Source organism: Hippoglossus hippoglossus, chromosome 8, assembly GCF_009819705.1.
Source record: "Hippoglossus hippoglossus isolate fHipHip1 chromosome 8, fHipHip1.pri, whole genome shotgun sequence".
NCBI lineage: Eukaryota > Metazoa > Chordata > Actinopteri > Pleuronectiformes > Pleuronectidae > Hippoglossus > Hippoglossus hippoglossus.
This window is the reverse complement of record NC_047158.1, coordinates 4,102,757-4,126,863: the sequence shown is the minus strand read 5'-3', so window position 1 is coordinate 4,126,863 and position 24,107 is coordinate 4,102,757. Positions and strand designations below refer to the sequence as shown.

General features: G+C 40.1%; 2 protein-coding genes across 2 annotated transcripts; one reads left to right on the top strand and one right to left on the bottom strand.

Moving 5' to 3' along the window:
* Positions 1-307: 307 nt before the first annotated feature.
* eef2kmt (eukaryotic elongation factor 2 lysine methyltransferase) lies at positions 308-6,679 on the bottom strand. The gene is made up of 8 exons (XM_034593873.1): positions 6,503-6,679; positions 5,391-5,453; positions 5,224-5,304; positions 5,018-5,119; positions 4,323-4,456; positions 2,982-3,226; positions 2,220-2,357; positions 308-1,821 (listed from the first exon to the last, which is right to left on the bottom strand). Exons 1-8 carry the CDS (start codon positions 6,656-6,658, stop codon positions 1,721-1,723), a joined length of 1,020 nt encoding a protein of 339 aa, XP_034449764.1. The 5' UTR covers positions 6,659-6,679; the 3' UTR covers positions 308-1,720.
* A 1,425-nt stretch (positions 6,680-8,104) lies between these two features.
* pigq (phosphatidylinositol glycan anchor biosynthesis, class Q) lies at positions 8,105-23,943 on the top strand. Its single transcript, XM_034592380.1, has 14 exons — positions 8,105-8,203; positions 11,516-11,713; positions 12,621-12,807; positions 12,928-13,130; positions 13,823-14,019; positions 15,493-15,624; positions 16,400-16,520; positions 16,758-16,884; positions 17,018-17,171; positions 18,849-18,960; positions 19,052-19,132; positions 21,256-21,370; positions 21,560-21,621; positions 22,224-23,943. The coding sequence occupies exons 2-14, from the start codon at positions 11,561-11,563 to the stop codon at positions 22,374-22,376; spliced, it is 1,797 nt and encodes a 598-aa protein (XP_034448271.1). The 5' UTR covers positions 8,105-8,203; positions 11,516-11,560; the 3' UTR covers positions 22,377-23,943.
* The last annotated feature ends 164 nt before the right edge of the window (positions 23,944-24,107 follow it).

Here is a 24,107-nt window from a genome sequence, read left to right as displayed (position 1 = left end):
CAGTGGCCATTGAGCCTAATGGTTTTTTTAATGGCCGGTATCAATACTTAGAGGGGAGGTGTGTCTTTGCAGCTGAAACAACACATTCTAATAAACTAAAAATAAATGTGAAAAAAAGATTAAATAATAAACATCAACAGTCCATCTATTGACACAAGGGGAGCGTTAACATAAGCCGACCTTCAACCTCAATTAAAATCAATATGAAAAAATCAATATGACAGTACTGGCTGAAAGTACATGTGTGTAATTAAAACTTTCAGGTAATCTAAGAAAATGATTGAAAGCACAATACCAATGAGGGCTCTTTTTCATACAGGTTAAATATTACACATTGCAACTCTAACATCAAACAAGTAGAACAGCCGTCTTATCAAGTTACTCCTGAAGATCTGCGTGGTCAACCTCAATAAAGTCTGTAAAAATGGGCACATTTTTCATCAGTGTTGCACATAGTTTTTAACTTTCTGGAAATATCACATTGGTAATGGCATTGTGGAATTAAGAATTTTCCCCAATTTCTATTTAAATTCGATTTTGTGAATTTACTGGTGGAAAATATGTTAAATACACAATTTATATGTAAATTAAATTCTATTGCAACATTACTCAGTGTAGGCAGTTACTTCAGGTTGGTTTTTCTCTAAAGTTGCCATTTCTATCTAGTGTTTGTCATGGGTTTTCTTTCTGGTATCGTTTCAAAATTGTGACTCATATTTGAGGCTTGCTCTCTGTATATCCTCTCTATCTAAAAAATATTCAAATGCATGACAGTTGCCGGATCTTTACACAGCTTCCCCTTCCTTCCCCCCCCCCCCCCCCCCCCCCCCCCCCCCCAAACATACAGTTGACAGTAAGAAGTTTCTAATTAACTGACTGATGGCTGTTTCTATACCTATTTTGCAAACACCGATTAAAATGCGGTGTGCAGATTCTGTAAGTGTAAAATATGAGCATGTCATTCAGATATTCAGCCAGCAAGTCAGAAAGATGGTTCATTATATGCAACTTCTCTACTTTCATGTACTTTCCTCAACTTAATCATTGTTACTTTAAATTCGTTAGATACATAGAAAATTCTACATTTTTTTGTAGTTTGGGGAAAATGGATGCTTGCGAAAATCTAAAAAAATTCCTAAATACACTGTACTTATCAATTGAAATCGGTAAAAAGTGTTTGTTGTGGAGTAAAAGGAGATGCATGCAAACTGCATGTACAGGCTGTGCATATAATGACCACGCTATATTTCTGAAAGAGTCACTAAAACTAGAGATGGCGGAAAATGAGAAAACTACTTGCTGCAAGCCAATTCTGAGGGATTGAATGTTTAGTAAAAAAAATTATTGCAGGATGAAAAGTTTTAATTTGATCAATTCGATAAATGCCTAATTTATTTATTTGCAATATGTAATTATCAATAGGTGAAATATGATTTTTTTGTTAAACACAACAAATAACACAACAGATGCACTTAACAAGGGAATCAAGCGCAAGGCTCTTGTTGAGGGGTCCAACAAAATGAATTCAGAATAGCCTTCGTAAGGAGCAGAATAAATTCCCTGGTGAGACCACCAACATTAAACAAGCCCTCCCATACTCGCAGACTGCACATCTGGATCACGGGACACCGGGTAGGAGTGAAAGTGGCCCTTGACTCAATTGTTTGAAACTTTGAGGATGTACCTTTGTAAATCAAATCTTTATGGTGCTACATTCGTGTCATCTGTACAGTTTGATCATTTCTATTGATGAGAATCTGCTGTAAGGAAACACGTGGCTGACATGTCCTGTGACCACATGATGGTTGATTCCTGCGTTTTCTGTGAAAACAAAAAAACAACAAGTTCAATCACTGAGGCCAGAAAACAGTTAACAGCAACCAATAGTTGTAACAAGTAAATAAAGTCAGTTGGTCATAGCATCTTATTGCTTAAAAGCACATGAATTCAGCGAAGTCTGAAGAATGACTTCCCATCTCTGGACCATCCGAGAAGCACCTGAATGCAGAGTTAAACGGCTCAAATGTCCCCCAATAACTACAGAAGACAGAGTCCTGCTAAAGTTACTGTTTGTCATCAGAATAAAAACAAATCAGCTCCAACTTCATCCAACACTTTAAACTTTACTTTAGTCATCAGGGAAAAACTAAGACTGGTTTGACTGTGACAGGTCTTTAACCGTCCATCACCTCGATGTCTGTAAGAATAAAACCTCTTACCGAGCTGCTGCTTGAAGCCGCTGTACGTCTCCGGGTTTCTTATGGTGGAGCAGATAAGGACCTCGGGAGAAGAACATCTCAGGATCTTGGTCAGAAGTGTCACCAGGCATCCCACGATTTCGGGATCGTACACCACATCTGGAACACAGGGATTTAACATCTGTGCGGTTTTTATCATTTGAGAAAACAGGTCATCTCCACGTTCTTTGTCTACGACGAGCTCGACAAAACAGTTTGAAGAAAACTAACAGGAGAGTCATGAACACGCAGAGCAGAGGATGAGCCTGTTCTTACCTTTATGACCTTGAAGTCTTTTTCCACGATTTAAACTGATTTATTTAAAGGACACATGTGTTGTGTTGTTTTTTATGCCATGTCCAGAGTCATTATGTTTTCCAGGTTGTGTGTGTGAGTCCCATTCTCGTGAATATGATATCTTACTACGGTCTTGAGGGAATTAGTATAATCAATTAGACTTAGAACAGCAGAGAAGAGCCTGAGGGCAACCTGAGTAGTAAATGTTAGTTTGAGACGTTCCTACTGAAGTCAATGTACAAGTTTCAAATGCCTGATAGACATGATGGAGGACCGGTCACACATATGTGTCTGGGCAATCCAGTATTTACTGAGATATCTTGAGTATCACACAGACCAATCGATACTGAACAGACAGAAAATCTTTGATCTGAAATAGCTGGTTCTTCTCTAATCCACTGTGTAAATTAATTTCCTTCGTGGCAGACGATAAGACTGAACGCAGACCTGCAGCGATGACGGTGTCAGCTCCGATCTCTTGTAACTGCTCCTCAGTCGCTGTAGTCCAGTCCAGCAGTTCAACGTTGGCCGTGGGAGTCGTCTGCTCACTCAGCCCATTCAGCTGGACGTTGGTCCTCAGTTTCTGCAGGACGCTGGGGTGACAGTCGCTGAAGAAATATCTGTTCGGGCTGCAGGAGCGACAGATGGTGATACCGGTCAACCCCACACCACTGCCCAGCTCCAGAACTGTCCTGCAGACAAGAGGAGGAGGAGGGAAAACAGCATAATGTAAATGTAGGATCCCTGATCCCATTAAAGTTTAACAACACATATCATGTCATATCAGAGAGAGATTTTAATCTTTGGGGTTCTGGTGCTTCACTACGTCAAATTGACATTGTCATCAAAACTGGAAAGGAAAGTTAACTTCACTTTATATAAACAAACTCCACCTATCAGCACTTGAATAATAATAGTAATTGAATCTTCTTTAATCTGTGCTAAAAAACTAAATGTGAAAAGAGCAACTGGTTTATGTGATGACTTCTTTGCCTGGTGCAGTGACTTTGCTGACAACTTGTCATTTTCACTTGGTTTTCTATTAATAAAACAAACCCGATATAACATGTTGTTCATAAAGCTACTTTGGCTGTTTGGGGTAAATAAACACCTCCTTATCTCCTCTCCCATCCTTCCTCTCCCTCAGCCCTTGTCAACCATCCCCTCATCCCCATTCCTGGATCTGTTCATATACTCAGATCCAAATTGAATGAGTTCTTCCATAGGCAATTCTCCATCCGTTTACAAATTTCATGGAATCGTTTGTGTACTTACAGACAAATGCTGAAAACATCACCTCCTTGGTGGAGGTCAAAGGGATTTGGCTGTTGGTAATTGTATCATTATGTAGTTTGTCCAGTAGAGTGCAGCATTTGTTAACAAAACTACAGTTCAAAAACCAATGAGTGACATCCCAGTGGTTTGACACTGATTCTCAGAAGTGTCTTAATTTTAAGTAGGAAAATTATACTAAAACTGTTTTGTCCAGGAGTCGCCGTCCAGCAGAACAACGCCAGTCACTTCTAAATATCGGCCGGGATATCGGTGTCTGAATTTTTGTATTCACTAACAATCAGTATTAGCATTGGCTCCCAAAAATCCATATGGATCTGGTTCTACTTTATAGGTGCTGACAGGTGGGTTTTGTCATGGTAGAGCCATGGGAGCAGTTACCCTCTAATCCCAGTCCCTATGCTAAAATAAACTATTAGAGCACAGGCATGAGAGTGGTGTTGAACTTAGCTTTTGTGAGTCTATTCCTTTAATGTTGGGGTGGTGGTACCGTACCTGCCAGTGAAGGCCTGCTGGTGATCCAGAGCCCACTCTGCCAGGTAGAGGGCGCTCTCCCAGGTCACCAGACCGGTGGTTCCCTCTGAGATCAGAGCTACGTTCTCCAACAGGCTGACTGAGTCACCACAGGGCTGCAGCACATAAACCATCAGCTTACCCACATGGGATTCTTTTTTTTTTCACATTGTGTTAATGACATGAAAAAGTAGAGAGTACTTCAGGACACACTGATTATTAACTTTCACCCAATTTATAGTTGGTATGTAAATATTTAATATATTGTAGTGAGCTGCAGCACCAGATGGACTGTGACTCTGAAACGTCACTGCAGCCACATTTTATTCTTCTGCTGAAAATACTCCCCAACAACTGCACTGTTTCCTTCTGTTTGATAAACGTACCGTCTGCAACAGTTGTAGCAAATTACTTAACCTTCTTAACGATATATATTTGTCTTTAGTGGGAATCAATGAGCTTGAAGCTGAGAGCCACAGATGGAGGGGGGAGTCACAAAGTGTTGACTTGACATGAACAAACACAGGGTTGGTTTTGCTCATTTCAGGGAATTAGTTGGTATGAACACAAATGCTGATTATTTCTATTTTTATACTTTTAGAGAGACAAATGAAAGAGATGCTCTTTAAGAAAATGAAAAGACAGTCTGTAGGTAGCGAGCTGTATGTGTTAAGTACCAGTAAGTAGCTCTTGTAGCAGTCAGGCGTGTCTTCAGCTCCCAGCACCTTGGCCAGAGCGTCGTAGAGCTCGTCCAGAGGGTCGCAGCCCGCCGCCTCCTGCTGTGGAGGGAACACAGACACCAAGAGGTTGACAAAACGTGCAACTGCCTGGGGCCCCCGAGCTGAGAGGGATGAAGCAGAAACTTTATAGACGGAGGACCAACCTGTCTGATGAGCTCGGAGATGAACAGCCTCCTGTATTTGACTGATGGTGGAAACTTTGTGCACAGAGGGTGAAGACACGTCTGGAAACAACACGACAGACACACTGTTGTTAGTTTCCCCGAAAACTCAGGACACTCTGATGATGTTTGTGTGCAGACATCCTCACCTGTTTCAAGATATCTAAAATGAATTGTGATGATTTGTTGCTTTGCAGGTCTTTTTCTAGAAACTGTAAAAGCAGAAATGATTAGTCAGACATAATGGTAAGGTTTCAGACCTTCAATGTGTTTTTGTTTATATCACAGAATCTTAAAATTATTTAGTCAGTGCATTTTACAACATTTCACAGTTTTTTCCCCCTCATAATTATGGATTTGATCTCATTCGCAGGACTCCTCTGTCCGTCGACCAGGTATTTTGTCCTCAGGACCTTAATGATGTGATAATAAAAAAACTTGTTTATATAATTTCTTTAAAATTGTATGATTGTTGGGGCCATTTCTAAATATTGTTTGTCTAGTAGGTATCCCTGTGTGTTTCAGGAAATGTACCAAATAGGTAGGAACTAGAGGGAAGGAGGTCAGAGTGTTTTGACCGTATCCACGTGAGATGGAAGCTGCGTTGTGGTATAGGTGAGATGAATGAATGGAGATTTATGGAAACTGATCTGGATTCTTGTATCTAACACATCAGAGACCTAACAGTGAGCAATACATTGTTACTAGCATTATTATGACTATTATCATTACTATTTCTTTATTTGCCTCCACAGTTTTTTTGCTACAATTCTTTTCCTTCGTTTTATTTTGATCTTGTATTTGGTGAATATAACTCCATGTATTTTTTTCCATTTTAGTGCCATATTACTCTTAATGTTGTAATTTTCGTGAAAACCTGTAAAGCAGGTTGACACACTGTTTTGAAAGGGCTGTATAAATAAATTGTATTGCTATTGATATACTTGTTTTTCTTAACATACAGATATTAATGTTTGTAACAAACAAAACCTTTGAAGAAGTGAACTCGACCTCGACTGGAGGCAAAATAATCTTCTCTTACATTAAATTCCAATCTGTATTTTCGTCTATTTCACTGCAAACCTAATATAGCTCTTCCACAAACTCCACAGCAGAGCAGAGGCTGCAGCTCTTTGAGAAAAATAAAATAGATTATCTGTGTTGATTAGTGTTTCAGATGTTTGGCCGAATTATCCAGAAGAGTCGCCTGATGTGTAGCAGCACGAACACACAGATGTGAACTGAGTTAGGTTCCACTCACAGTCCAGGGAAACGAAGCCAAACGACTCATAGAGAAAAAAAATCGCTGGAAATCGTTCAACACATCCATCTTTTCTTTCAACACATCCATCTTTTCTTTTATAATCCGATCTCGGAAGGTTTCCTGCTGCGAACCAGCAGAATCTTTTGAGACCATGCGCGTTTGTTTACTTCCTGCTTACCCACAATCCACCGCAAACGTCTCTCGCTAGAGCTACTGGGTAGTGTAGTCTTTAAATTGTTTAAGTATTGTTTAATTAAACAACAAAGTGCTGCAACAAATAATAGAATAAAAGAATAGTTGTTGTGTCTGTGGAAACATGTGCTTCAATGTTGTACTAGTAGAATATTGAAATCAATAGTAAGACAAGAAATATAGTCTACCCCAAACAATATCAAATACATTTATATATTCATATATAATGTTTTAATCTATTTTTTTAACAACTAAAGAAACGGCTGACAGCTTCAACTTCTGCTTCAGGTTTTCATCCCGCTCTTTTCTTGCTGTGTCACTGCAGGAGGAGATAAGTTTCTTTACAGTTGGGCCAACTCCTTAGTCTCACTCTCTCTCTCTCTCTCTCCCACACACACACACACACACACACACACACACACACATACACAGAGAGAGAACCACACATACACTGCGGGCATTTTATGGTGAGTAACAAGCAGATTGTTAATATTTTATGGTCTGTTTCTGTTTGTTCTGCAATTTTGGTGTTGAGCAGCATCAATTTGAAAATGAAATATATTCTGTTCATGTGGATGATCCATGCTTGCAAAAATCACAAACTCTTTCCCACTGGAAATGTGCCCATCCTTATAGGCAGTGGGTCTGGGCATATGAGATATAACCATGAAATGAAAAATGAAAAGTTTCAGATTGAGTTTCACGTGCATGTTTGCAAATTAATGATTGAACCTTGTTGGATGAAGAGAAGTATTTCAGATTTTTAAGTTGGTACTTTCTTCATATGTAGGTTTTACCTTCAATGATGATGTTACTTTTAAAACTAGAATAAGATCCTGTCTGACTCTGCTGGCATAGGGCTGTGGCTGCATTGTTTCCTTCTCATTAGATGATACTTAAGAGGTTTCTTGTCTCAAAATGCTTCTGCTCTCTTCAGGATCTTGAAAGCAAATAAAGTTTGTCTGTAGGTGACTCGATCAAATAGGTGCAACATTTTAATTCTGAGCATTGTAGAACTTATTATCTGTTGTTAGTTGTAGCTGTTCAATTAAATTCCTTTGCTCTTAATGAATCCTCCCTCACTCAGATTTATAAGACTTTAAGTTTTTTAGCTTATTTGTCATATAATTATCTAATATATTTATGTGATTATTATCACCGTTTTGAGTTAAACGTGATTGTTTATTAAAATTATTTCAAATTAAACTGAAAGGATTCCAGCACATTTAAATAAAAAATAAAAAAATTAAATTCTTCAATAAATAAAAAAAAAACATTGGTGATTTTTCATAATTGAATTTATCCACTTCAAATGTTAAATACTTTGTGGATTTTAAAATAAAATATCATTAATTCGGTAATAGGAACTCACATTAATGTTTGTTTCTCACCGGAGGGATTTTTGCGCTGGACTATAAACAAAGAAAATGTCGGTGTGTAGTTCGTAGCTGTGCTGTTCTCGACGCTGCAGACGGAAGGTGAAAGCTCGTGTCGCTGATATTGAAGGTAAATCAAATGTGTTTAAACTCGTATCTCATCACAGATTCACCTGAAGGCGTAAGATTCAGTGTGAATTCACGTTGACTTTAAACGGATTTAAACCATAGAATCTGGGGAAGTTCTCTCACATTTGCTGTTCGCCTGCTAATCTTCATCTAACCTACTTCCCCGATGCCATTTGACGGCGCTGTCACTGAAATCAATGGTGATCCAGCCCGGGAGCTTTTCACTCAACAACAAGCGTCGACTCGATATGTGAAGGTCAAAGGAGTCCAGCTGTCTAACCCAGTTACAACCGCTCGTTCTACAAACTCCCTTTAAAAACGGGAAATTTAGTATTTGTCTCCCTGTCGTTAACAGAGATTAAAAGATGGAGTATTGTTTATGATCAGGAAGGATCCACTAATCAATTCGGCATACACAATGTTTACTTTGTCTTAAATTGTTGTGCCATATCTGGAAGGTGGTTCCACAAACTCCCTTTAAAAATGGCAAATGTACTATTTCTCCTGCTGTCGTGCTTACCTGTAAACAGAGCGTTGAATCAATCAATCAATCACTCAAATTTTATTTGTATAGCCCATATTCACAAATCACAATTTGTCTCATAGGGCTTTAACAAGGTGTGACATCCTCTGCCCTTAACCCTCAACAAGAGTCAGGAAAAACTACTAAAAAACCCTTTTTAACAGGGTAAAAAGAAGGTAGAAACCCCAGAGAGAGCCACATGTGAGGGATCCCTCTCCCAGGATGGACAGAAGTGCAATAGATGTCAAGTGTAAAGGAGAACATCACCAAGATAAGGGTTTTAGCAGCATTGATAAGAATACAAATTTTGAAGCATAACTGGAGGTCAATGAATTGATAGATTATTGTCAGTAACGGTCGAGGATCCGAGGATAAATACTATATATCAAGCAGTCCTGCTGCAATCATAGTCTATGGTCAGCAGCCAGCAAGATCATGATCCACCATCAAGATCGGATGCCACTATAGTCCACAGTCATTGTCCACTGCCGCCATTAGGATCCACCATCAGCTGCCACCTCGATCGTGGTCCACCACCATTATCAGATGCCAACATGATACAGAATCCGCCATTATTGTCACGATCAGCCAGCACGATACAGAATCCACCATACTGGATCCATCATTACGATCTCTGATACGCGATCCACAGATCATAATCCACGATGTGGCCCGCAGCTGCGGCCCTGGATCTGCGAACGATAAGGCAAAGGGACTCCGGGGAAGAGGTCAAGTCAGTAACATGTATTGATGAGATATTAATTTCTTTGATGTGATAAAGATTGAGAAGAGGAAGGAGAAGCTGGAAAGAGAAGCTCCGTGTGTCATGTGTCCCCCGACATTCTAAACCTATAGCAGCATAACTAAGAGCAGGTCTAAGACAAGCCCGGACTGGCTCTAACTATAAGCTTTATCGTAAAGGAAGGTTTTAAGCCTACTCTTAAACGTACAGATGGTGTCTGCCTCCCGAACTGAAAGTGGGAGATGATTCCATAGGAGAGGAGCTTGATCGCTGAAAGCTCTGACTCCTACTCTACTTTTAGAGACTTTAGGGACGACAAGTAAGCCTGAATTCTGGGAGCACAGTGCTCTAGTGGGTTGATAAGGTACTATCAGCTCTTTGAGGTATAATGGTGCCAAATTATTAAGGGCCTTGAAGGTGAGGAGGATAATTTTAAATTATATTCTAGATTTAACTGGAAGCCAGTGTAGCGAAGCTAATACTGGAGAAATGTGGTCTCTTTTCCTGGTTCTTGTCAGGACACGTGCCGCAGCATTTTGGACAAGCTGCAGACTCCCAAGTTCCTGACTGTTTCATTGGAAGCAAGGGCAATGTCGTCTAGCGCAGCTATATCATTAGATAATGTATCTCTAAGGTGTTTAGGGCCAAGTATTAGAACCTCTGTTTTATTTGAGTTTAATAAGAGAAAATTGCGGGTCATCCAGGTTTTTATGTCCTTGAGACATGCTTGGAGTTTAGTTAATTGATTACATTGTTGTGGTTTTATTGACAAGTATAACTGGGTGTCATCGGCATAGCAATGAAAATTTACCGAGTGTTTCCTAGCGGAAGCTTATAATGAGAATAAAATTGGGCCGAGCACAGAGCCCTGTGGAACACCGTGGTTAACTTTGGTGCGCACAGATGACTCATCATTAATTTGCACAAATTGGAATCGATCTGAAAAAATATGATTTAAACCAGTTTAGGGCGGTTCCTTTAATGCTAATTAACTGTTCTAGTCGCTGTAATAAAATTTGATGGTCAATTGTGTCGAATGCTGCACTAAGATCTAACAGAACGAGGACAGACACAAATCCCTGATCTGAAGCTATTAGAAGGTCATTAGTGACTTTTGCCAAGGCTGTGTCCGGGCTGTGATTAGCTCTAAACCCCGACTGAAAGTCTTCATATATATTACTTTCCTGGAGAAACTCACACAGCTGATTGGCTACAACTTTTTCAAGGATTTTAGACAGGAAGGGGAGGTTGGATATCGGTCTGTAGTTGGCTAAAACCTCCGGGTCTAGGGTGGGTTTTTTGAGAAGGGGTTTGATTACAGCTATTTTAAAGGACTGTGGTACATATCCTGATGATAGTGACAGATTGATTGTGTTCAGTAATGTACTATCAATTAGGGGCAGAATTTCTTTCAGTAATTTTGTAGGAATGGGATCTAAGATACAAGTTGTTGGTTTAGAACATGGGATTATTTTGGTCAGCTGATCAAGGGTGATCAGAGAGAAGCTGTCTAAATAATTGGTAGGATTCTCAGCCGTTTCTGAGATTTATATTCTTGATGGGGTATTAGTGCCAATTGAGGGCAGGAGATGGTTGATTTTATTTCAGCAGCTTCAGTTTGGATTCGATGTCGCCGGTGTTCCAGTTTAACTGGGGATCATGGCAACTGGTGTTTTGTTGTCTTTATTCCAGATGTTGTCGTTCGGTTGCAGACTTGGTCGCAGATTTGTCATTTTCCCAAAGCGCCTGTGTCTGAAGTGCGGTGATCTACTGAAGGTCTCGTTGAAATAAACATAAAAAAAAAAAACATCACGAGTTAATGTAATGTGTACGTGTCAGCATCACGTTGAGACAACAATATAAATCATATGGGTAAAAACATAAATATAGTACAACATACTTGAGCTGGATTCGAAACGACGTGGTAAAGCAGTATTAGCTTCTGGACTGATGACCATCTCTTCACTCCACCGAGCCGAATGGAATTTGTTTATTGCTCTAGACTCCCTGGTACCGATGCTGGTCGATTTTTCTCTCATGTCTCTCAGATCATCCGAGCGGCTGCAGGCTGAACTCTGAGCAGCAGTGACGCCATGGTGCTCAAGATTTTCTTCCCACAATGCTGTAACCGGGCCGACAGCGGGCTGCTGGTGGGCCGCTGGATCGCCAATAATGACTCGGCCGTGGTGCTGGCGGTCATCCACTACCCGTTCATTTCTGGACAGGTCAAACAGTACATCCAGAAGGTCAGTGCAGCGCTACAAAGGACTTTTCGTCGTCTCAGCTCTGGAGGAGATGAATCAGATTGGTCTCCTGATAGATCATATTGGCCTCATATTGGACTCTGATCGACGCTAAGCAAGTAAAGACTCTTAGTTTAGATTAGCAAGTGTCCATCAGGGTTAAGGTAGGGGAATTCTAAACCTTCATGTATAACAGCTTTTATTGGAGTGTTGAACTTTTATTGAAACGCGGTAAATTATTCCCGGAGCAGATACAAACAAAAAGTGAATTTAATGTACGGATAAAAAGGACACACATGGAAAAAGATACAGATTAATTAACAAACACATTCATTACAAAGCTGTACCTGAAAATGCAGAGCACAGTTCATGTCACAACAGTTTTTCTGTACAAATGCATAGAGATTAGTATAAGTTAGCAGGACTCTCCTTTCTAGTAAATTCAGTTTAGACATAGAAAAAGGCACCAATATGAGATTAGTAAAAAAAGGAAACAGAAAGAAATGGAAATACAAAGAAAAAAGGAAGGGAGAAGTTGAAATGTGTGTCAATTAGGTCACTTGGGTTTTTGTGGTTCAATTTAATAGTATTGTTTTAGTCAAGGAGTTAAACATTTAAATAACAAGTGGAGCCTGAAAAATGTAAATGGTTAGTTGATAATAAATAATGAGTCTTTCACAGACATATTAGTATCAGCATTTCTATTTACTGATATGACTTTGATTTTACTGAATAAATAAATGCATTTTTGTTTATATTGTACGTAAAACATTTTCATTTCCTTCATTTAGGTTCTGCATATTTGGTTGCATTTGTATTCTCTTTTTATTTATAGATATTTATTATGAATATTTGAATAACGACAATTTAAAAAAGTTATATCAGTATTGAAAAAGTATCTTTCTCCCAGATGCAGGCTCAGAGTGGTGTGGAGCTGTCGGTGTTGGGTTCATGGAGTTTACCCAAAGATGGTCAGGAGGGCATGGAGAGCTTCCTCGTAGACCTCAGCACCATCTTCCCACAGGAGCGCTGGCTCCAGATCAGCCGCGAGGTGGGCAAGGCGGGCTTCATCTGTAACATCCTCCTTCGGGATCAGAGTAAGACATCACACTGATATTCACTGGGTTTCTGCACTGGTATTGCAGGATTTTGCGTTCCCGATTTTTTTAAATACAAATATCAGTCGTTAAAAATGTATTTATCTTTGTCGTGGCCAGATGGAGTTGTAGCTCAGCAGAAAGTAAAGAAGAAGAGAGATGAAGAGGATGAGAAGACTGATGGTGAGGAGGAGGAAGGGGAAGAGGAGAAGAAGGTGATCTTCGTCCACTACGAGCAGAGGAAGGTGATGCTGTCGGAGCTTCACCCCATCCAGAATGGAGTTCCTGACCCCAAAACTGATCCTCCATCTGAGCTTAGACAGGTATGAGACGAGAGTGACACATGCAGAAAATAAATTATAATATAAAATAAGTAAAGTGATGCAGCATGAAATGTCTAGTTTCAAAAACCAAGATGGCGCTGCACAAAATGCTGAACTAGAGGCTTCAAAATGACAATTCACAAAACAATGAATTTGTTTTCCTGATCCCAGGAAACTCCAGAGAGCATGCCGAAGTGTCCTTGAGCAAGACACTGAACCACTAACTGCTGTCTGGAGGTGTTTTGATTTGTCTCGTCAGAATGGTTTATCCTCTGCTTCGTTCTTCCATTGTTATCTGCATTAATAGTAATTACCTCTGCCAAAGAAATTATGTTTTCATAGGTGTTTGTTTCTTTAGTTAGCAGGATTATGCAAAAGCTACTCAACAGAGTTCCATGAAGTTTTACATTGAATTTTGGAGCGGATTCGTATAAACAGGGAGATCCAGGATTTCACTTACCTTAACATGGCAAGCTAGGGCATTAGCCTTGGCAGAGTTCCCTTCTAGTTGCTGTTACTATATTCAACATTTTTACAAAGAAAGAAGAAATACATTTTATTGACTTTTGTGTCCAAGGTCCAGAGCACTTTGAAGAAAAAAGATTCAATTGTGTCGTTGACTTGTTGCCAGAGTGTGTGAATGTGTGCGAATGTAACCGGTTTATTGAAGCTTCCTGTCTCCTCTGGTCCAGATGTTCCACACGGTGGCTCACAGTCAGCCTCTGTTCTTCCTGGACAGATACGACGACGGGCCGCTCAAGTCGACTCACTGGCAGTCTGAAGGTCGAGAGGGCAGCATCATTGTGGAGCTGCTCAAACAAGCTTCTGTCCCGCTCTGCCTGCTCATCACGTGGCTGTTGTCCATGTGGACGTGGATCTGCAACATCCGGTGAGAGGAGGGAAAGTAGAGCCAAAGCAGAAATATAGCAAACAATAAATTATATGACTATTCTGTTTGAGGACCCCCACTTTGAGGATTTTCAGTTTTTCTCTGTCTAAGGCCAGAGATATATTTGCTGTTTAGTCACATGTTTGCATAGACAACCAGATGCATGAGCATAATTGTTCACATACTCTCTGTGTACTACGCATGTAACTAGAGTATTCCACAAGAGGGCACACCATAGAACTCACCCCATATTCTGCCACTACCGTTCATGTGCAAACTGCATCTTGCAGATGCATAGTGTTAGTTACCGTGGACGTGCACAACCAACGCACCAATGATTTGTACATGTAGGTAAAAGCAAGTATAACTCTGGCCTTAGGTGATTTTAGATTAAATATCTTTGGGGCTGCCATTTTTACATACCTTTTTTTTTTTAGGGTAAATGATTAATCAATTATTGGTAGATTAATTAATGATTAATAATCTAAATAATTGCATGATGAAGCCTAAAAGAAAATACAATATTCCAACTCACACGATTGTAGAGAATGTTTGGATTGTTGTTGGGTTTTGGTTTTGTCCTTTTTTGTAAAAGTTTACACTCCACAGGGTTGAAAATTTAAGAATCAAAATACTTGAATCCCTGATTATGAACTTAACACGATAACAGTGTAAAACCAAATGTAGAGAGGAGGCGTTAATAACATGCACAAAGATTAAAGAGTTAAATAACTGTAAGCTGAAAATCTCTTCTCGAGACTGCTTCTAATGTCAGTAAAAATATTTGTCACAGTTGTATTACAGTAAGACTGTGCACATTTTTAATGTTAAAAACAGCAACTTGATAAAAATTAGTTTGATGCTTCACTGACTTGGAATATGGAGAATGTTTCCCTTTCATTCCCACTCTTCACCCTGAACATCTGTTCTTGCTCTATGTAACTTTGGTGAGCGGGTACAGTCCCCTGTGAAAAGTGTGGAACTGACAGATTGTCGCAGCTTCAATGATCAGAATCAGGTCCTGCAAGTTCAAGAGTAATGCTGAACTGTAGATCAGTTAAAAAGACTTAGAAGGCATTAAAAACAGCAATACTCAGCCAGGAAACTTTTAAAATATGAAGAATTATAAACAGAGTTTGATGCATTTGTTATAATGGCAGCTCTTTAGGTTAAGTAAGTAAGGGGTCATGTCATGGGTAATCTCCACCGTTCAGTTGTGTTTTAGTGTTTTAGTAGAGAAAGAAGTAGAAAATTACTTCATTACTTCACGGAGCCCGACAGAATTAATCACCAGGTGTAGCTGCAGATGGCGCTGTTTCTCAGTAAAAATTACATGGTGGCCTAAATATTGATGAGTTTTACAATAGATCAATAACCATTGCATCTAACAGTTGTGTAAGACATAGACGAAATGACTCATATCTGACCTGTGTCTTTATTATTTACTATTGTGATTGTTTTGTTCATCTCCAGCATCTTCAGCTGGTACCCGCTCCGCTTCCTGGGCAGTAAACTGTCCACGTGTGTCCAGCTCAACTATAGAACCGAACACATGAGGACTATCAGCTCAACCAAACCAGCTGTAGGACACTCAGACTTCATGAGGTGAGTTTCTGGTAAAAGCTGAATTACTCCCCCGTGAGCTGCTCCATCTCTAATATCCTCATCACATCTCTCTGTTTAGGCAGAACTGTTTTAGATATGGTACTGTCACCTTATCTTGTTTATATATTTTGACCTGATTTTTATTAAAGCTCATAGAATTTCCCAAAAATTGGAGGGGTTTATCATCAGGTGAGTATAACTGTGCTAACCTGTGGTAGTTCTGTTGTGATGCTGGAGTTCTATTTAAAGGTTCAGTGTGTAGAATTTAGTGACATCTAGTGGTGAAGTTGCACTTTGCAGCTGATATACCCCTCACCTCACCCTCCCTTTCCAAACATGAAAGAGAACCTGTGGTAGCCTTCAGTTGTCATAAAAACTCAAAAGGTGTTTAGTTTGTCCAGGTTGGGCTACTGTAAAAAACATGGCAGCCTCCATAGGGAGGACCTAAAGTATTTAAATATAAAGGGTCCATTCTAGGGTAAAGAAAACTACAATTCATACAATTTAGATGAAACACACTAGTGAAAACATCACTAGGATTATTTATATAAAATTTCTGCCAATAGATCTCTTTCACATTAATCTTACACACTGGACCTTTTTAAGGTCACTAAATTGAGTAACAATCAGCCTCAGAAGACCATGAAATATCCATAGAAAATCCTTTGGGCAGTTGAGGGGGACTAACTATGGGACAGACATTCACTAACTTGAGATGTTGCAGAGGGGAAAGTGTCTTCTCTCCTGTTTGAACTTTCCCATCCTCTGTCTGTAGAAAAGCCAACATCGTGGTGTCAATCTTGGTGGACGTGGCTCTCGGCCTGCTGCTCATCTCTTGGCTCTACAGAGACAACCACATCACCATGTTAGCAAACACGCTGGTGCCCGCGGCAGATGTAAGTATGTGTTACCTGGTTCAGACTACAAAATGCTCTGGTCATCTGAGATGAATGACGTATCAGAGCACAAGGTCGTAGGGTCATAAATTCTTGCCATGATTTGGTCGAGGTATGTGGAGGGCTACACAGTCATTTTGAAACTGTTATTTTTTTAAGGTAAAAAAAGTTACATGTGCTACTTTAACTGATTCAATATAACAACATTCGACCATTTAAATTCTGTTTTTTCTGCAGCATGTGGCCAAAGAGCTGGATGAGCTGCTGCAGTGGCTGATGGGAGCTCCTGCTGGGCTGAAGATGAATCGGGCCCTGGACCAGGTTCTGGGACGCTTCTTCCTCTACCACATTCACCTGTGGATCAGTGAGTGACACTACAAACACACTCGGAGCATTATATTGTGCTGGACTTAACGTTCTGCGATCAGAATCCAGGGGCTTCAGACATCATCACGCTTGTCGGACTCTCACTTTTAATGTATCACCTGTCCGTCCAGGCTACATCCACCTGATGTCTCCGTTCGTTGAGGGGATCCTCTGGTACGGGGGCCTGTCCGCCTGCCTGGGCCTGACCTTTGCCCTCTCGCTGCTCTCAGATATGGTGGCCCTCCTCACCTTCCATATCTACTGCTTCTATGTCTACGGAGCCAGGTGAGACCACAGTGCTGAGTGAATTCGTTTTCATTGTGTTTTTGGTTTAAGAAGTATTGTCAATGTGGCTTTAGCCTCACTACAGTTTTATTTTCCAAAATGCAAATGCTACTTTTTGTAAGTGTTAACGAAGTGTCTGTTCAGAAAAACTTTATATTGGTAATTATCAGTTTTGTGCTGGTATATAGATAAAACCTTTAGTGAGGTGGAGGTTACATTTCTTCATGTGAGCTCCATTTGCAATAGGTAAATGTCAGCTATGTTGGCTGAACAGCTCCCTTAGCTGAATGGACTTTTAATTGATTACTTTGATCAGAAGTTGACGTTTCCACTGCATTTAGAGGAATATTTTTGAATTGAATAATTCAGTGCATATCGCTGAGGTTGATGCCAAAACTCACAATATGATTCTAAGAGGCTAATATCCACCGTTAATATCTGTAAACCGATAAATAGGTCAGGCTCTACTGGAGACTGAAATATATATATATATATATATATATACTGTACTTAAAGCAGCTGCTGATAAGATTTAAGAGGTTTAATCACATTGAGTGATTTGCAGGCCCCTGTTGCACACAGATAACAGATGATGGCCTCAATTACATTTCCTTCTCATAAAAGTTTGAGTACGACATGTTAGGAATCATAGACAAAACTATCTGCAGATATTTCGGTGTAGGAAATCTTTTACTCCCTTATATCGGCATCTACCCCTAAAAATCCAGAACATTGATTAGGCCCTAATGTGTAACATCACGTTACTGGAAACATGTCCCTAATGGTTACACTTTACAGAGAGAACATTAATGTCCTAAAAGGTGGGTGATCATTCCTGTGGCACCTCAGTCTTACAGTTAAATATTGTTATGATTTCTCTGTAGGTTTTGCAGTTTTATATTTTTACACCCATGCTGGCAACATCCAGTGGCTTATGTTTTCAGATTATCTGTCTGTCTCTCCTTCCATCTGTCCTGTTCTTGTGAACATGGTATTGAATTTTAAATTTGGCCCACTTTTACCCTCTATTTTGCTTCCCCTTCATTTTTTGAACACTCCACATACTGTTAACAATGCTGAATAAAACCGCGAGTTGGGACAAGCACTCGTTTTTTATGAGGTGTTACGTTCATAATTAGCCTGCAGGGGGCAGCCTTTCCAAACGTTTGCCTCCGTGGCTGTGAAGTGGACTCAAGCATGCACTCACCTGGTTCTGTTCTAACCAGGAGGAGTAATGGCTGATGTGTGGTGTGATGTGTATGAACACTGGTAATCATCCTGCATGTTGGAGGAGAGAGGACTGACTTAATTATGCATTTGATTTGCTCTAAATATAGCTTGTCTACCTTGTCTGCAGTGCATAATGAAATGCTACATATTTATGCACCAGCAGCTCCTCCTGTATGTGTGTTGGCACGCGTGTGTGCATGCGTGTGTGCGTGTTACGTTCAGTCAAAGAACCTTCGTCAGAGTGACTCATTAAATCTTTATTCCTGCACCTAAAATTATCTCCTGCTCTGATCACAGATCACATCTACTCTGGGAAATAATGGAATAAAAATGTAACTGTGTGTGTGTGTGTGTGTGTGTGTGTGTGTGTGTGTGTGTGTGTGTGTGTGTGTGTGTGTGTGTGTGTGTGTGTGTGTGTGTGTGTGTGTGTGTGTGTGTGTGGTTTAGATTGTACTGTCTGAAGATCTACGGCCTCTCGTCTCTCTGGAGGCTCTTCAGAGGGAAGAAGTGGAACGTCCTGCGTCAGAGAGTGGACTCCTGCTCCTATGACCTGGACCAGGTAACCCACACACATTAGTACTATATAGTCATAATGTACTCAGACATGTTGATGTTTATTGAGAGTGCTTTTGTGGTTTGTGATGCTCCAGCTCTTCATTGGAACGCTGCTCTTCACCATCCTGCTCTTCCTGCTTCCCACGACAGCGCTCTACTACCTAGTCTTCACTCTGGTAAGTGGAGAGATCTTTATGTGTCAGTTCCAGCAGTGACCACTTTGATGATGATGAACGAAACTCCTGCAGAACAATCTGCATTTCCTCTAAGTGTTCTCAGATCTCTGATTTTTAAGGGTCTGCTGTTCATTGTCTGGAGCTTAATATGGCATCCATGTTGGCATCCCGGTAAACCTGAACAAATCTAGTCCAGGCAGTGTATGAGTGGTAACTAAACACCAGCAGGTGGGGAAGATTTACATTTCTTCTGTTGTCAGCAACATAACTTTTTTTCATTTAGAGTCAGCCATAACCATAGACTTAAAAAAAACAGACAGACTCCATGTCCACAAAGTGAAGCCAGTATTCTCTTAAATGACCAAGTCAAAGTCAAATAAATGATAAAGCACAGTATGCATTGGGGCGTGGATACCATGTGATAGACATCTCGTACCGCGTAATGGTTGCAGCTGGGTGGGTGGGTGTGCAGTGTCAGGCTCCACCCCCGCTCCTCCACATATGGTTACCTCTGTTTTCAAAAAACTGAGATGGCGCTGGACAAAATGTCAAACTAGAGGCTTCATCACAGCAGCTCACAGACCAATGGGTGACATCAGGTTGGGTTGACACACTAGTCTTGGTTATTAAATGCATATGTGCTTATTACTCTTCATTTACAACTGTGCACTAGCCCCAAAAATATTGTGTTTTATCCTTCACCCCTTTTGATTACAGCCATAAGGCTGGTCTCCTTTTAAAAGATAACTTAACAGTCATGATGATTTAAAAGTGTTTCTGAACCAAAGACACAGAAACATGGTAGAATTTGTTTAGTGGTTTTTTTTGCGATGTGTGTCACAAACGCAGACGGTGGCAGGCGGGTTTGAAGCACAACTTTTGGTGACTGTTTTCTCAGGCTGCAAAAATAAACGTGCCCGTAAGAGCTGTGCAGGATCTGTTTCCTGCCGCAGAGCCAGAAAAACAGCGTCAGGAGAACAAACACATTTTTCCTTTTCCTCACTTAATTCTGTGGATATTTCCATCCTCATTGTTCACCTTCACACTGCGTTAATCATTAATTCAAACTGACAACAGCTTTCTACCTTTTACAAACTTTACAAACTGTTAGATAGATCTTGGGACCTGTGCTACGAAGCAAGCTCAACATACCCTGGATATCTTTCGGTTAGCTGACTGAACTTAACCTAACTAACACGGTCGGGCTAAGCGGTCGCACAAAGCTGGTTATCAACTCGATAAGTCAACCCAGGTTCCCCATCTAGATATGAGCATGTGCACATAAAATGGGTGGTGTTTATTACATATGACCAATCACAGACATGGACAAGTTTGACTGGCAGCAGTGCCGAATATTTCACAAAATAGGAGCAAACTATTGTATTAGGAAAATACGAAGAGTACAAACACGTTTTCCAGACTTAAAGAAACACAGTTACAGCCGTAAATGCAAGAAGAACAGCTGGCACAAAAACTCAGATTGTGTGAATGTTCTTGTAGTTTATATGTCCTATCATTCAGGCAAGAATATATAACTTAGGGTTTCTATTAAATTAACCTCTTATTTACATGTATGCTCATTGTGTGTAGGACAGTTTTAGCCTTATTCTTTCAGGTACAGCCCTGGTGAGTTCAAGCACCCTTTGAGCAAATCTAAAACAAACACCAGCATCACCCACAGTGTACAAGTAACTCCCACAATCAAAGAAAACACAGATCACTGCAGACAGTCTGTGGTACTGTGAGTGCATTGCTCAGGATGGTTATGTATGGCTCCAGCAGCTGACAAAGGTTAATTATTCCCTCCGATTAGAATCTATATCTTTCATTAAGATGCTCATCGGAGTGCCTTGAGGAGGAGGAGAGAGGAGAGAGGGAGACAGACACCCTCTAATATTCCGCCCACCGAGCACCACGTGATCCTCTCATAACACTGATGTCATGTTTCAAAGGAACTGATTGCTCAGTGGTTGAAGCTTTTATAGGTGTTGATCTCTTATCTCGAATTTAACCTGATCCGGTACAGGTTAGCCGTTCTGTTACCAAAGTGATTTATGAATAGGTGATTATTTCCAGAAGGAATGTCTTTGTTTTTGACCCCTGTGTGTCCTGTTGTTTTGCAGTTGCGGTTGCTGGTGGTGCTTCTCCAGGGTGTCGTCCACCTGAGTGTGGATTTCCTCAACTCCTTCCCGCTGTTCGCTATGGCCCTCCGCATCTGTCGGTCCTACAGATTGGCAGGTATATCCCCCCAGATCTTCTGTCCACTCTGTTTGTGTTTACAGTTTCGATTTATTCATATAAATAGCATGTGGACAAGGGTAGATAATAACTGTGTAGATAATTCTTAAAGTAAATGTGGTGTTTTTCTGGACGGGTGCGTTGATTGAAATTATACTTATTCTGTGATCTGCGTCATGTACGTTACAGAAGGTGTAAAGTTCCGGGTCCTGTGTGAAGAACCTGGAATGGCCCTTCACCTAATGATGGAGGTAAGAGGTCACATTTCATGTCTGTTTTAAAGCTCGATTTAGTTGGTTTCTGAGAACAGGGGACTTGTAGCACATGGGAAATAGACAAAACTTAAAAAATCAAAGAACACAAGTTCTCAAAGATGGTTTCTGTCATTTTAGGTAGTTCTTATAACACTGATGTATGTTCAAGCGTTCATGTTTCTGATAAGTTTGGTTTTAATTAGTTATTTGATGATATAAAAACGGGCTGAGACATCATGGTTGACAGCTTAGACTGACTCGCGATTGGTCATGCGTGTGTATCAATGGGACCCTGATGCCACGGCTCAACGCCATGATCGCTTCTGTACAGACTTTGGCTCTAGATGACATCAAAAGTGCAAGAAGGTTGCACCCATAGCCGGGATGTTAAGCTTCCTTTTTCTACAACAGGAGGAAGTGGAGATGCTTCGTGCATCTTTATTTACAGTCTATGATTTTGATTATCAGACCCTTAGCAGCAGAAAAATATATTTAAGCTAAGAATTCAAGTACTTTTCTACCATAGGATGCAAATGATGTACTGATTTCATTTTTTGAAACTTTTTTAATGATCAGGCTGTTGTGTGTTTCTTCCTCAGATTAACCCTCTGAAGTGCAGCACAGTGGTTCAGACCTACCGCACTCCCACTTACAGCTGTTACCCAAAAGACTCATGGGCAGCGCTGGTCAAGAAACTCTTTGTCGGGGAGCTGATTTATCCCTGGAGACACAAAACCACCAAGACTGACTGAGAGACACTCACCAGATACGTGTGTGTGTGAGGGAGAGGTGAGGGGAGGACGGAAAGGGAAGAGACTGAATAAATAGTGAGATGGAAACAGACAGATGGAGGCAAAGGTGAAACTAGAACAAAGACCTGTCGGTGTCATGGAAGAACGTCAGTGAGAAAGATTTAACTGCCAAGTATTCAAACGTTGAATTCTCTGAAATCATGTTTTACAGCATAAGGATGTCAACCACAAGATTTAAACAGGAAGTAATCGTGTCCTTCTGTAATTATAAAATTATTTCCAGTGTACATGGTAAACAAATCCTTTTTTTAATGATTTTTATTTGTAGTAAAAACATTCCCTTTAAGTGACTAAATATATTTATTAGAAATCGGTCTCAGTCATTAAACAAGCAACTGAAAGCTGATGTGAATGGTACTTATCCAAGGACACCTTGATTTCTTCAGCTCACGACTATAGTTCAGAACGCCAGCAGAAGAAAAAACAGGTCTTTAATATGTTGGAATATGGAAAAAAAACAGATGATTCATAATAACTTTTTATTCAAAATCTGCAGATAAGATACAAAGGTGTCTTTCCACTCTTAAATGATTTGAAAAGAGTTTAGATGTTTTTCACTTTGATTTTGTTGAAAATTCTTTGTATGACAAGCAAATATACAACATTTAGTTCACACTATAGACATCTGAGCTCCTAACACTTTTTACTCGGAGGATAATTCCTGCTGCATTTGTGGACTGACCTTTTCTTTAGTGTCACCATCAGGTCTTAAATATTAAGGGAGACCTATGCTGATTTTCAGTATTTTCTTGTATTGCTCAGTGCTAAGTGTGTAATATAGATTTTTTTTTTTTGTTCTCAATGTAAAAGTTTGGCAGAGTTAAACAGCCTAAAGTCTGTGGTAAAGGGGCCTCCCCTCCCCCACAGAAAACACTGAACCTCCTGAAAGACCTCACCAGCAGTCCAGACCATACTACCGCATCATTGTGATGTCTGGCATGCCCCCTTACGAAGCCAGATCAGAAGATGACATTGCCTCTCGCACTGGAAGTGGTTGACCAATCACAACATGGGGCATGGGCCGTGGGCATTGAGATCACAAAGTGGCAGAAGTGAACAGCCTGGGTCAACTAACACAGCCAGAATCCTACTTCAGGGATTTGCGTATTAACTGCACTGAGTGTGTAGATAGATTTTATCTGTTTAACTGGACTAACTGATTTTTTATTTTATTTTAAATCTTTTTTATTCTTAAGAGTTGTAGTTCAAAATACATTATTTATGTTTTAGGTTTATTTGTTGCCATATCTCCATATTTTACTGTGAGAAATGAATGTGGCTCTTGAGTCAGTTAGAGATAGAAATTAACTTTATGGGTTATGATATAAGGCAAATTATCTGATTCAACTTTTGACTGTTTTTAATTTATTTGTGTCTAATCCTGCCATATTTAGACTATTCCTTTATCTTAATTAAATTAATTATATTCTTTTTTTTTTTTTATTAAATCCTCCAATGATCTGTTTTAAATGTTATATTGTCATTTAATAAAATCAATTAATATTTAATTTTCTGGTGTCTGTTCTTTTTCATATGTGGCTTTTCTACTGATAACCAATTCATTTAAGTTCAGCTACTTAAAACACACACACACACACACACACACACACACACAGAGGAAGGGTTTCACCCCGAGTCCAGCACCCTTAGGCTGTACAATGAGCGAAAGGA

Coding starts and splice junctions, on each gene's coding strand:
- eef2kmt (XM_034593873.1), bottom strand. CDS start 6,658: ATGGTCTCAAAAGATTCTGCTGGTTCGCAGCAGGAAACCTTCCGAGAT. Junction 4,457..5,017: donor GCTACAAGAGCTACTTACTG/GTACTTAACACA, acceptor TATGTGCTGCAG/CCCTGTGGTGACTCAGTCAG. Junction 3,227..4,322: donor CAGCAGGCCTTCACTGGCAG/GTACGGTACCAC, acceptor TCTTGTCTGCAG/GACAGTTCTGGAGCTGGGCA.
- pigq (XM_034592380.1), top strand. CDS start 11,561: ATGGTGCTCAAGATTTTCTTCCCACAATGCTGTAACCGGGCCGACAGC. Junction 18,961..19,051: donor GCTCCTATGACCTGGACCAG/GTAACCCACACA, acceptor GTGATGCTCCAG/CTCTTCATTGGAACGCTGCT. Junction 19,133..21,255: donor ACTACCTAGTCTTCACTCTG/GTAAGTGGAGAG, acceptor GTTGTTTTGCAG/TTGCGGTTGCTGGTGGTGCT.